General features: G+C 49.2%; 1 protein-coding gene across 1 annotated transcript; it reads left to right on the plus strand.

The window, feature by feature from the left end:
• Window positions 1–325: 325 nt before the first annotated feature.
• Window positions 326–13439, plus strand: LOC310751743 (adenylosuccinate synthetase isozyme 2-like). The gene is made up of 13 exons (XM_083591319.1): window positions 326–892; window positions 2016–2118; window positions 2894–2962; window positions 3197–3247; window positions 3335–3401; window positions 6062–6169; window positions 6483–6564; window positions 7353–7479; window positions 8606–8760; window positions 8878–9002; window positions 9929–10026; window positions 11423–11572; window positions 12053–13439. Exons 1-13 carry the CDS (start codon window positions 662–664, stop codon window positions 12103–12105), a joined length of 1419 nt encoding a protein of 472 aa, XP_083447445.1. The 5' UTR covers window positions 326–661; the 3' UTR covers window positions 12106–13439.

Here is a 13439-nt window from a genome sequence, read left to right on the forward strand (position 1 = left end):
CGGATGCTGGCACTGAGCTTGACTTAAGAAGGCCTCGATGTTGCTTTGGCGGGCTCTTCAGTGATGTTCTTGAGAAGCGGGGAGTGGCCGCCATCGTGGGTGCTGGCGCTGAGGTTGCCCCGGACGCCGCCATCTTAGCTCGAGGGAATTTTGGCTGGGAGACCAACAGAAGAAAATTTTCATAAATGATTTTAAACTGTATTTAATGTTGTGCTTTCATTGTAACCCGCTCTGGAACCTTAAGGTGAGGGGCGGGGGATTATTATTAATCAATCAATCAATAATAGTTTTATTATTACTTTGTTATATTTTACAATACAAGGACGAGCAGGTTCAAAAAAGAATAGAAAGCGCCATCTTGTTACTCTAGACTCCAACTCCCATAATCCCTGACCGCTGGACCTCTTGGCTGGGGCTGATGGGAGTCGGAGTCCTAACGGCTCACAGGTTCTCCGCCCCCCCTCTATTTTTTCCTTTCTTTTCGTATCTCTATGGGCTCATCTTCATCTTGGCGGTGCGGGGCCATGGTCGTGGTGGGTCGTTACGCCTTCCCCCGCCATGTTGGGTGCTGGCGCTGAGGCCACCTAGGGCGGCGCCATGTTAGGGTTGGCTTCCGTCTCCTCTCCTTTTGCCGCTACTTCTGCTGCTGCTGCTTCTGCACATGGCGGGGACCGAGAGCGCGGCGACCCCCGGGAGCTTGCTGAATGGAGGCGGAGGTGGGGACGGGCCGGAGGAGAAGCGGCCCCGGCTTGGGGCGGCCCCAGCTCCCTCCGGGTCCGGGCCCCAGGGGAACCGCGTGACGGTGGTGCTGGGGGCGCAGTGGGGGGACGAGGGGAAAGGCAAGGTGGTCGACCTGCTCAGCCTCGACGCGGACCTCGTCTGCAGGTGCCAGGTGAGAGACGAGAAGAGAGGCCTGCAAGGGCAGTGGGGGTGGGTGGTGTTGGGGGTCTTGCTTAGGACAGGGGTGGCAAGCCTGGGGCTCTCCAGGTGTTCTTGGACTCCAACTCCCATCAGCCCCAGCCAGCAACGCCAGCGGTTGGGGATGACGGGAGCTGGAGTCCAGCAACATCTGGAGGGACGCAGCTTCCCCTCACCGACCCTGGTTTAGGATCCTAAAGTTGGATGGAGGGTCCTCAGAAGTGATCTGGGGCAGATCCACACACTACATTTAAAGCACACACCCAAGAAAAATGCTGGGGACTGTGTTTGTTTAAGGGCACTGGGGATTGTAGCTCTTTGAGGGGTAAACTACAGTTCCCAGGATTCTTTTTATGAGCTTAAAACGATCTGCCTGAAGCATTCCTGATAGGTGGACACCCGGTTTCTACCATGAAGGATAGACCACCACCTTCCAAGGCTGTGTAATGTCAGGAAGTTCTCCCTAAAGTTTAGTTCAAATGTGCTTTCTTGTAATTTGAACCTGGTCTCACTCCAGGGATGGGGAACCTTTGGCCCTCCAGACGCTGTTAACAAACAGGACCCATTACTGTTGGCTGTGCTGAATGGGGCTGATGGGAGCTGTGGTCCAGCAACATCTGGAGAGCCAAAGGTTGCCTGCCTTATCCTAGAGCAGGGACACTGGCTCACCAGATAATGCTGGACTCCAACTCCTATCAGCCAACATAGTCGTCACGGGTTCTGGGAGCTGTAGTCCAGCAGTACTTGTAGAGCTGCAGGTTTCTCATCCCTAACTTTGGAGCAGTAGAAAATCAGTTTGGTCCATCTACGTTGTGATAGCCCTTCAAAAACCTGAAATATTTCTATTTCATTTTGCTACCAAAATAAACAATTCCCCCTCCTATAACAGCACAACCCAGTTCTGTTTCAGTTTGTTTGTGTATCTGTAAGCATTTATATATCACTTTTCCAAAAAAAAACCCACCAAAACACACTCTTCAAAAGTGGATTGTTTGTTTAGTTGCCTCCCAATTAACCATACCCTACAGGCTGTTAACAAATTAAAAATGCCGCCAATTAAGTGTTGCTGTTTTTAGTAACAATGTGTGTCTCTGCAGGGTGGCAATAATGCAGGCCATACCGTTGTGGTGGATTCGGTTGAATATGATTTCCACCTTTTGCCCAGTGGGGTTATCAACCACAATGCCACGTCGTTCATTGGTAAGGAATCTTGTGTGCTTGCCACGGTTGTGACAGGCAGCCAAATCAGGTGCAGTGAGGGGGCAGATTTGGGGATGTGTGTTCAAATCCCTGCTGTGACCAAATGGGTGGCTTCTGACCCTGCATAGACTCTTTCCCATCCCCGCAGTGGATATTCTCCTTCTGCAGTTTCACCCGTTTCTCTTGGTGTCCCTAGACAGGGATTTCCCCCCAAAACCCCACCCTTCTTTCCACTTGGGTGCTTGGGGTTCGGATTATGTGTATTTAAAAGTTGCTGGACACCACTCGGCATGGGAGACTGAACCAGCATAAAGTATAGCCCTATCTGGGAGAGAGATGGGAAGGGAGTGACTCTGTTGTTCATTGTGGGACACTGTATTGCTCTAGATCAATTTGGGTTCCCAAACTGTGGTCTGCAAGCTTCATTCAGGTGGCCGGTGGCATTTGTGTGTATTTGTGGCTGAAGACAGGAGACGGCACATCCATCAAGTTAGATATTCATATTGGGGGGGGAATTCAACATAGCGCTAAGGAGATCACTCTGTCAGTGCTATGTTTTTATCTTCAGGAGAACATTTTGTTTTCCTGTCCATTTTGCTTTTTTAAAGTGTGTATTTTACATTTGACTTGGGCCTGAAATGTTTAATTTGGGTATTTTGTAATGCTTTATTTGTCGGTTTAATTTCGGTTGTAAAACTGCCTTGGGATTTTCAAATGAATTAAGAGGCATACGAACCATTTAAATAAATAAATGAGAGGTTGTCTTCCCTTTCAGGGAACGGTGTTGTCATCCACTTGCCAGGACTCTTTGAGGAAGCTGAGAAGAATCTTAAGAAAGGGTCAGGTGAGTGACACCCCCCACACAACAACTTGAGATTCTCCACACCTGATCTAAAGAAGGGAAATGAAAAGGAAAAAGTGTGTGTGCATCGTGCTGCATGGCTAGGGTACAGCCCTCACCTTTGTCCCTTTTATATGTGGCTTTCCATTGTGGTCTAATGGAAAGTCCACTAATAGAAAGCGCTGTTGAGCCAAGAGATGGAAATGTTTAAAAGCCACAAGTGTTCTGTTTCCACAGGGCTAGAAGGCTGGGAGTCTCGGACGGTGATTTCCGACCGTGCTCATCTGGGTGAGTGTCCTGGGAGGAATTTGGTGGTGGGAGCGAAATAACAGTTAGAAAGAGACCGACATATCTGTCATCTTGCGTCTTCCTCAGTGTTCAACTTCCACCAGGCTGTGGATGGAATCCAGGAACAGCAAAGGCAGCTGCAGGGTGGCAAGAAGTAAGTGGGGTGCTGGGGGTGTGGCTCAGTGGCGTAGCATCGGTTGCTGGCACCCAGGGTAGGCACGGGCATGCATGTTGGGCAAGGGGTGCACAGTCTATTTCTGTCTCTGTGGGCACTCTGTCCTTTAGGGCAGGACTGCAGATCCTTTGGCCTCCAACTTCCATCAACACGAGCCAACATAGCTCATAGTCAGGGATAATGGGAGTTGTAGTCCAGAAGTCCCATAAGCCTAAGGCGTCATTGCCAATAGCCAGGGCTGATGGGAGTCGGGGTCCAGCAACATCTGCGGGACCACAGGTCCCCCATCCTTGCTTTAAATAAACAGTGACCCTTTGCCACACTGGTATTTGGTAATAGTGCTGTTGCAAAGGTCCCTTGTTATCACATATACATTTGAGCTTTGCCACAGATCTAGCATGGGCTGAAGACTATGAAACTTGCCTATTTATGTATTTAAAGCAGCGTTACCCTGCTTTTCAGCTAAAAGGGCCCCCAGAGTAGTTTTACAGATCCATTTGAAAAAAGACAGTCCCTGCTCTCATCTTACAATCTAAAAGACAAAACATGAAAGGAAAAGAGCTTGGGAGGAAGGAAAGCAAACTCAGTACATTATTTCTTAGTTACGGAGTTCTTATAATGACCAGCTGGAATGGAAAGATTTCAAGACAGGTCGAGTCAAAAGTCGCTGGTCTTTCAGAGCAGAGGCCCTGAAGTCCCATCTCTCGTCCTCTTCTGTAGCTTGATGTTAGTGGAGGCTGGTCCATTAAGGCATATGGGGTGCTGCCCCACCAACCTCAGTCTGCCCCCAGCCAACCCTCTGTTCTTATCTAAAATCAGGCTGGGGGGCGGGCCCACCTATCAGGTTCCTCCTCCTCCTGAGTCTCCACATTGCCCCTTGTAAAACTCAGCAGGGAGGAAGAGAAAGATGGGGGACAAAACTAGAATTAGCTGGTGCTGCGTTTTGTTAGCTCTGGCTCCACCTGTCATCAGTTGTGGTTCCAGTCACTGTTTAGCATCCCTTCCTTCCGCACATTAAATGTGTGATGTGTATGTGACAAAAACTGTTCATGAGCCTGCCTAAAAGGCTGGCTCAGGAAAAAAAAAAGGCAAGGAGTAGCTGCAAAATCTGAAGGAGGGACACACTCAAAACAGGAAATCCCCTTTTCTCTCATAGAAAATAGGGAAAAGGCCAGTTGAGCTCTAAAGCAAATATTTACCAGCAAAACTGAAGCTATATAAAAGTAAAATTAAGCACAGGAGGTGCAGATGTGAGCTGTAACAACTGAGGTGCCATCTCATTTTTATCAATCTACGTCTCCCCATTTTCCTGATTCAATCTTTTCTCTTGTCACCTTCTTTTTGCTCACTAAGATTCGGCTTTGTACTGACAAATGACAAGCCTGGTGGTAGAAACTTGCAGGAATAGTTTTCCATTGTTTTGGGGACTGAGGTATTCTCGAGCATCGTGAAGGTCATTCAGACCTGCTAGGCCCAAGGAGAAACAGATCATGTATTCTTCCCGGTGGTACATGATCTCAGCTCAACTAAGGCCTAGTCAGCATTTCTTCTTCCCCCATTCAAGAGCCCACGCAGTCATAGACATTTCTTCCCTCAGAACAAGGCACCCCAGGCCTGTTTAAACCTTGAACCAGAGTTCCTTGACCAAAGTTTGCTTCCATTTTGCTCCCTCATCTTCAGTACACAGCTGTCTCCCCTCCCAATCCCAAATAAGCTGAGCTAACTGTTATAAAATGCAAACATACACATAGGAACATGGGGAACTGTCTCTAGCTCAGAATTTCCTTCACTGGCACTGGGAGCAACTGTCCAGGATTTCAGGCAGATGCTTTGCCGCTGAGCTATAGTCCTCCCCAATGTTTGCACATGGAATGCCATGTTCCCCCGTACAAAACCCACACTCTTCATCGGAGGTCGCCGTGTGTCCTCCAGAACCTCCTGTGGCATCCACAAAATGTCTCTGTAAATATCCCCTCTAAAATCCACAACATTCGAGAGACATTTTGCCCTTACTGCTCAGTTCCTGTTTGTAGTGGCTGAACCTCCCCTACACAGAACACCTCCTACTCTTAAACATTCCCACATTTCATTGGATGCCATTCTAAATAAAGGAGAGGTGCAAAGAGCTTCTGACTTTGAGTGAGCGTGTCTATTGTAGCTGCATTTTTCCTATGAATGGGAGGCATGCCTACACAGTTTTGCTGCCCTGTTCCTTATTCGGCCACACCCCACAGCAGCCATTTTGTGTTACACCACACTTCCACGGCAGCCATTTTGTGTTACGCCACAGGCCCACAGCAGCCATTTTGTGTTATGCCACACCCTGTGGCAGCCATTTTACATTATGCCACATTTTGTGACTGGCACCAATTGCACTCTCTCAAAATCCCAAATGCGCCCACTGGCCCAGAAAGGTTGGCGACTCCTGCAGTTCTCAGGCACGGCCAGGGATGCCGCACTCAAAGCCCCCATCTGCACAAAGAAAAACAAGGATGTTGAGAAACAGATTGGCTCCTAATGTATATTTACAAAATCAAAGTTAGAACTGGTCACGATAGTGGGGGGGGGGTTCATTCTTGCAGCATATACTGGTTGCTCCTGTGAAAAGTATTGTGCCCCTCTGGTTACTTTTTTTTCAGCCTTGGCACCACCAAGAAAGGGATTGGTCCAGCCTACTCCTCCAAGGCCTCCCGAACCGGCCTGCGCATCTGTGACCTCCTGGCGGATTTTAACGAGTTTTCCAAGAAGTGAGTTGATGGGTGGAAAAGATTATTGTTAGGCATCATTGTAAATTACCGGTGAGGATTGCTTAACTGCGTCATAAATCCGCTGAGAAGTTTTCATTTGTCTATTGTCTTTAAGTTGTTCTAAATTGTTTTTAATATTGTTTTCAATCATAAAATAATGGCAAGGTGGTGTACGGCCTACAGCATGTTGTTTTGGGTGTTATAAGCCGCCTCGAGCATGGTTTAATGATTGAAAGGTCGCTTGCAAATAAATGACAATGGCGATCGGTGGGGAGTGCAACTGACTCAGCAGCAATCTCTCTCCCTCTCTTAGATTCAGGGTCCTGGCCCAGCAGTACAAAACAACATACCCAGCTCTCAACATTGACACGGAGGCTGAGCTGCAGCAATTGAAGGTGATTATTGGGGTGGGGGTAGGTCCGTGACTACTGGGAAAGAATGCCTCCAGTGATTCATGATTATTGCATTGGGCTCTACGTGGAGCTACCCTTAAACCTGGTCCAAAAGCTCCATCTTGTGCAAAATATTGCAGCTAGACTGACAGCATATTGACTCAGTTGCTTAAAAGCTTGCCCTGGCTGCCTGTGTGTTACTGAGCCAGGTTAAACTACAAGCTGCTTAGTAGCTTGGCTCTAAGATATCTTAAGGACCACCTGACCCCTTATATCCCAACCTGATGACTGAGATCTCTGGGGTTGTCTCTGTTGGTGCACCCCCTGTGGCTTACAGGCGCTGCTTGTAACTACTAGAAGCTGTGCAGTCAATGCAATGGGCCCAAACCTGTGGAACTCCCTCCCAATTGAGATTAGGCAGGCACCATCCTTGCTGAGTGTTGGGTGCATGACTCAGACTTTGTTAGACTTAGACCAGGGGTCAGCAAACTTTTTCAGCAGGGGGCCGGTCCACTCTCCCTCAGACCTTGTAGGCCGCAGGAGTATATTTTGGGGGGAAAATATGAACGAATTCCTATGCCCCACAAATAACCCAGAGATGCATTTTAAATAAAAGGACACATTCTACTCCTGTAAAAACACACTGATTCCTGGACTGTCTGCGGGCCGGATTGAGAAGGCGATTGGGCCGGATCCGGCCTCCAGGCCTTAGTTTGCCTACCCATGACTTAAACTTTCTTTGACTGAGCCCAAAACTGCAACTCATTTTTTTTAAAACCAAAACCCGACAGATTTATGCCGAGAGGATCCGCCCACTGGTGAAGGACGGTGTTTATTTCATGTACAAAGCCCTGCATGGCCCACCCAAGAAGATCCTGGTCGAAGGAGCAAACGCTGCACTCTTAGACATCGATTTTGGTAAGCATCCTCATTTTAACACTTGGAATGCAGGAGACCCTTTATTCCCCTCACAGCGGTGGCATAGCCTGCGGGGGTGGGAAGGATGGCACCAGGGCGGTTGCCACAGGTGCAAAATTGTTAGGGGGTGCAAAATTTCAGCACCTAGTGCTGCCTCAATACAGCTGTGTGCTTCTTCCATCGCTGGGCTCCATTGGAAACGGCTTCTCTGTGCGAACCAGGAAGTGACCTCTCCAGACAATGAAATGACTCTTCTTTTCTTATCTCTGCAGCTGTTGGTGATACAAACACTGTTAGGCAGGCATACTCCATTTCCCTCCCACCCACCGCCTTGGCGTAGCCCCGGGCACTGGCAACCCACACTATGCCAGTGCCTCGCAGAGCTATGATTCCCAGAGGTCCCCAGGAAGAGGGGTTGCTCGTTAAATTGTGAGGAAATAGGGGCTTCCTAACAACTCTCAGCACCCTTAAAAACCACAACTCCCAGAATTCTTTTGGGGGAACTTGTTGTTGTTGTTGTTTAGTCATTTAGTCGTGTCCGACTCTTCGTGACCGCCTGGACCAGAGCACGCCAGGCGCTCCTGTCTTCCACTGCCTCCCGCAGTTTAGTCAAACTCATACTGGTAGCTTCGAGAACACTATCCAACCATCTCGTCCTCTGTCGTCCCCTTCTCCTTGTGCCCTCTATCTTTCCAAACATCAGGGTCTTTTCCAGGGAGTCTTCTCTTCTCATGAGGTGGCCAAAGTATTGGAGCCTCAGCTTCAGGACCTGTCCTTCCAGTGAGCACTCAGGGCCGATTTCCTTAAGAATGGAAAGGTTTGATCTTCTTGTTAGTCCATGGACTCTCAAGAGTCTCCTCCAGCACCATAATTCAAAAGCATCAATTCTTCAGCGATCAGCCTTCTTTATGGTCCAGCTCTCACTTCCATACATCACTACTGGGAAAACCATAGCTTTTACTATACGGACCTTTGTTGGCAAGGTGATGTCTCTTGGGGGAACTATAGTGCTTTAAATGTATGTTGCAAAAGTGGCATTCATTGGAGACAATGCACAGGTTCTGTGCACTGCTTACAGGCCGCAATTGGCTCAGCGACGTTGTGAAGATTCTCCTCTCCCCATTAGGTACCTACCCATTTGTGACATCCTCCAATTGCACCGTGGGAGGGGTCTGCACCGGCCTCGGCATCCCCCCACATTACATCGGCAAGGTGTACGGCGTGGTGAAGGCCTACACCACCCGTGTCGGAGTTGGGACCTTTCCCACTGAACAGGACAATGTGAGTCTTTCCCTGAGGGGCTGTGGGGGGCAGAACAGGATTGAGACTTTGCAGCGGAAGGGGAGACTGGGTTACCCATGAGTGGTTTGATGACTCGGCTTTTCTGCCGTCTTCCAGGAGATCGGCGAGGAGCTGCAGTCGCGGGGGCGAGAATTTGGCGTCACCACAGGCCGGAAGCGCCGTTGCGGCTGGCTGGACCTCGTGCTGGTGAAATACGCCCACATGATCAATGGATTTAGCGCGTAAGCCTCTCTCTCTCAACACTAGAACTCGAGGACACCCAGCAAAGCTAAATGTTGGAAGTTTCAGGACAAATAAAACAAAGCTTTTCTTCATAAAGGTAAAGTGACCCCTGACCATTAGGTCCAGTCGTGACCGACTCTAGGGTTGCGGCGCTCATCTCGCTTTATTGGCCGAGGGAGCCGGCGTACAGCTTCTGAGTCATGTGGCCACCATGACTAAGCCGCTTCTGGCGAACCAGAGCAGCGCACGGAAACGCCGTTTACCTTCCCGCCGGAGCAGTACCTATTTATCTACTTGCACTTTGACGTGCTTTCGAACTGCTAGGTTGGCAGGAGCAGGAACTGAAGAACAGGAGCTCACGCTGTCGCGGGGATTCAAACCAAACCGCCGACCTTCTGATCGGCAAGTCCTAGGCTCTGTGGTTTAACCCACAACGCAACCCACGTCCCTCTTCTTCATATAGCGCATGATTAAACTATGGAACTCACTGCCTCAGGAGGCAATGATGGCTACCAGCTTGGATGGCTTTAAAACAGGATATCGCCCAGCCCTGGTTCTAGAGGAGTTTATACTTTTTGTAGTGTGTCACTGGAATCCAAAACTGAAGAAGCTCATTTTAAGGTGCACGTGAGTAGCCTGTTGGACACATGTGGTCCTCTGATGCCTTCGGTATGACCGCCAGATTCTTGCCGCCACCCCACGCACCATTCGCACAGCGAGGGTCGAACGCCTAACACATCCATGTGTGCTAATGGCTATGTGTGAATGACCCAACTTCCACCCCGGTCCCCGCCCATAGCCACACAGCCCCCTGGCCTTCCACCCATATGGGGCTTTCAGTGACAAAACAGGCATTGCCTGCCCCTGTTGCGATTGGAAAGCTGTTCATAACCCTGTAACCGTTGCCCTCTGCTCTGCTCCACAGCCTAGCTGTGACCAAGCTGGACATCCTGGACACCTTCGAGGAGATCAAAGTGGGCGTGGAGTACCGGCTGAATGAGAAACGCATTCCTTACTTCCCAGGTGATGCTGTGGGCCAAGCCCAGGGGTCAGCAAACATTTTCAGCAGGGGGCCGGTCCACTCTCCCTCAGACGTTGTGGAGGACCGGACTATATTTTGAAAAAAATATATGAATGAATTCCTATGCCCCACAAATAACCCAGAGATGCATTTTAAATAAAAGGACACCTTCTCCTCATGTAAAAACACGCTGATTCCCGGACCGTCTGTGGGCTGGATTGAGAAGGCGATTGGGCCGCATCTGGCCCACGGGCCTTAGGTTGCCTACCCATGGCCTAGCCTGTAGGCCAGTCAGCAATGGGAGGGAGGCTGTTTTAGCCTTCACAGTTTAGGCCTCAAACAGGGGACCTGCAGTCCTTCAGATGTAGCTGGACTCTGGCTCCCATCAGAGTTGTCCCACCCACGTGCAGAGGGCCACATGTTCCCCATGGCTGGTTTAGGCCCTTACGGGTTTTGTCCTTTGGTTCAGAAGACAGGAGGAAAGTGGTGAGCAGTGTCCTGGAGTCTGCATAGAGCAGCCTTTGCCCCCCAGCTGGTGCCCTCCAGCTGTTTTGGACTACAATTACCATCACAGGAGTGCTGGTTGGGGCTCATTGGAATTGTAATCCAAAGCAGCTAAAGAGTCCCTGGTTGGCAGAGGCTGGTGTAGAGAAAAACAGGTTTCGGAGAGAGACTGTCAAGGGGAGGGACTGCTTCACATAACTCATTGTTAACTTATGGAACTCACTGCCACAAGATGACCTCTGGCTTGGGACAGCTTTTAAGGAAGAGTTAGGCAAATTAATGGAAGTGAAAGGTCTACCAAGGACTGTTATAGCTGCAGGTTCAGTTTCAGAGGCAGCGTGCTCAGTTACTTATTTACCGTATTTATACTAGTCTATAACAGCCTAATCCTTGGAGTTGTTTAGAAATTCAAATAAACAAAAAACAAGTGCAGTTCTGAAAGGTTCAGCCCACCATCTTCATTCAAACTGGCATCCAGTTGTATCCAAATGTAGATGAAAACTTGCTCCCTGACCCCAGGAACATCCATGCCATATTTGGTTACAGTGGGTTGTATCTACGTATGATGGGTTTCCTCATGAGTAGGACTAGCACTGACTGCAACCCAGTGCCATAAAAGGTCTCCAACTGCATGCATGCATTCAAAACCCCACTGATTTCAACCAGATTTTGTACGACGATTCCGGAGATCAAGGAACCTTTTGGAACGGCGCTCATTTTAATTGCCGATTTCCAAATCACACTGATTTTTTTTGTTTCTTAAAGCTTCTGAGCAACCCCGGGTATAACATTGCTAGTAATGAATAAGAATGCCCAGAGACGGCTTAGAGCATAATCAGAAAACCCAAATTTAACAAGAGCTTCTCTTTCCCCCACCTTCACGGACGTCGACAGCCAACCAGGAGCTCCTCAACAAAGTGGCCGTGGAATACAAGGTGTTGCCAGGATGGCGGTGCAGCACCGAGGAGGCCCGCAGTTTTGGTGATTTGCCCCCCGAGGCCCAGGGCTACATCCGCTTCATTGAGGATTATCTGGGGGTGCCAGGTGAGTTGTGGCCCGTGCAAATGGAACTACTCCAGCACCCACACTTTGGAACGCCCTGCCCATTGATGATAGGCAAGCACCTCCTTCCCTGTGGCGTTTTCACCTTCCGAAATCTTTCCATTTGTTGCTTAAGCAAGGCTGCCCAGATGCGTGAATTTGACGCGTATTTTACTTCTTAATGTATGGGTTCTATCCCAGAAGTAAACCCGTTGAAATTAATGGATCTCAGTTAGCCATGTCCATTAATTTCAATATATCTGAGCAGGATTAGCATTGGCTGCAACCCTTTATTGTGGGGGCGGGGGCGGGAATGGTCAACTTGTTTTTAAACATCTGATTTCATCCGTCCTATTAATGTATGTTTTATATTTTATGTCGGCCAGTTAGAGGTTTTGAAGGTTATACACACAGGTATATAAACCTTGTTTGGATAAATAAAGGTGTTTCTCTCTCAAACCCCCCCTTCCCCCTGTTTTGCAGTCAAGTGGATTGGAGTGGGGAAATCGCGCAGATCCATCATCAAGCTCTTCTGAGGATGGCTGCAGAGCGGAGCTCACGTCTTGGAAGGAGGCGGCAGCAACCACAGGCACTGCCCCTTGTCACCGCTATACTCAGTTCACGGACCAATCAGCACATGGGAAATATGGGGATATTCCCGCCCCATCGGCCAGCCTCCCACCACCTTCACTCAGCTAAGAGCACTCCTCACCTCCTTGCCCACTGCAGAGGCTTGTAGCCTCAGCGTAACAGAGACATGCTGCCTCCGAGATCTTTCCTTTTCTTTCCAGGCTGGTTAATGCCACACACTCCGCTTTCCCCTTCTGCGTCTGGTCGTTCTTCTCTTCCCTCTCATAGGGGCTGCTGCCGTTCCGCATCTGGCAGCCTCGGTACTCCTGCGTCTTGTGATGGGCAGGGACACAGTCCCCCAAAATTGTAGGGCATCCCCTCGTAGCAGAAAGCAATTCCCAGAAATGGGACAGTTAACTTCTGTTCGCTCCGAGTGTGGATTCCTGTTGCTGCCCTCTTGCACTGAAGACAGTGGCCAAATTCAAGCCACAGTTTCTCAAGCGTTGAAGAGCTGCAGCAAGCCTTGGCTGCATGCCCCCATCTCTCCCATCTGCTCTTCTGGCGTGGCCACACAGAGATCGGAAGCTTTTGCTTCTTTCGTGGTTTCTGATCAGCCACAGTTTAGCGTGACATCTGGACCCTAAACCCTAGCTAGGTGTTAACTCGGTCAGTTTTGTTCAGGTGAAACAACAAACTGCGGCTCATCATAAAGCAGGAGCAAAAGTTTCCAGACTCTTCTTTGCATCCATGGAGGAGGATAGAGGGGAAATGCGTAAGCTCATTTCCGTCCAATAACATTGCCGTTGCCTTTTCTCTTCCCCTGGTTTTATGGGGAATTTCCCAAAAGATTTAGCATTTAACACCCTGCCTTCTGTGATTGGACATAACTATGCAAATCAAAGCTCCCCATCTGATAGCAGGGCTTGGGGTTTGCGTTGACGTGCAGGAGCACTGCCTGTAATCTTCGGAAGCCCAGGGTTGCATTTGAGTGTTCACAGGGACTAGAATCCTGACTATTCTTTTTTCTTCTTTTCAACTACAAAAGTGGAGATTCACGGGGCCAATAGACTAGATACCAAAGCGTTCTCAGCACAGACTTGCACAACCACACCTTCCCAACCCAATGAAGTATTCCTGCCTTTGCGTCTCTATGCGTGTGTGCATGGGAGTGTTAGAAAGCTCCCTTTGTCACAGTGTCGTCCTTGCCCCCAGCGGGGGGCTCTAATTTTCAGGGCATTGTCGTGTCTGCCAATTTTCACTGTGCACAGAAATTAGCAATAAAGAACAGTGGTTTATTTTA

Source organism: Podarcis filfolensis (assembly GCF_964270895.1).
Source record: "Podarcis filfolensis genome assembly, chromosome: 16".
In the NCBI taxonomy this organism is placed as follows: domain Eukaryota; kingdom Metazoa; phylum Chordata; class Lepidosauria; order Squamata; family Lacertidae; genus Podarcis; species Podarcis filfolensis.

What these genes read in the sequence shown, in the direction of transcription:
- LOC310751743 (XM_083591319.1), top strand. Translation starts at nt 662, where the DNA reads ATGGCGGGGACCGAGAGCGCGGCGACCCCCGGGAGCTTGCTGAATGGA. An exon ending in TTTAACGAGTTTTCCAAGAA is followed by an intron (nt 6,170 to 6,482) that starts GTGAGTTGATGG and finishes TCCCTCTCTTAG; the next exon opens with ATTCAGGGTCCTGGCCCAGC. An exon ending in ACTCTTAGACATCGATTTTG is followed by an intron (nt 7,480 to 8,605) that starts GTAAGCATCCTC and finishes TCTCCCCATTAG; the next exon opens with GTACCTACCCATTTGTGACA.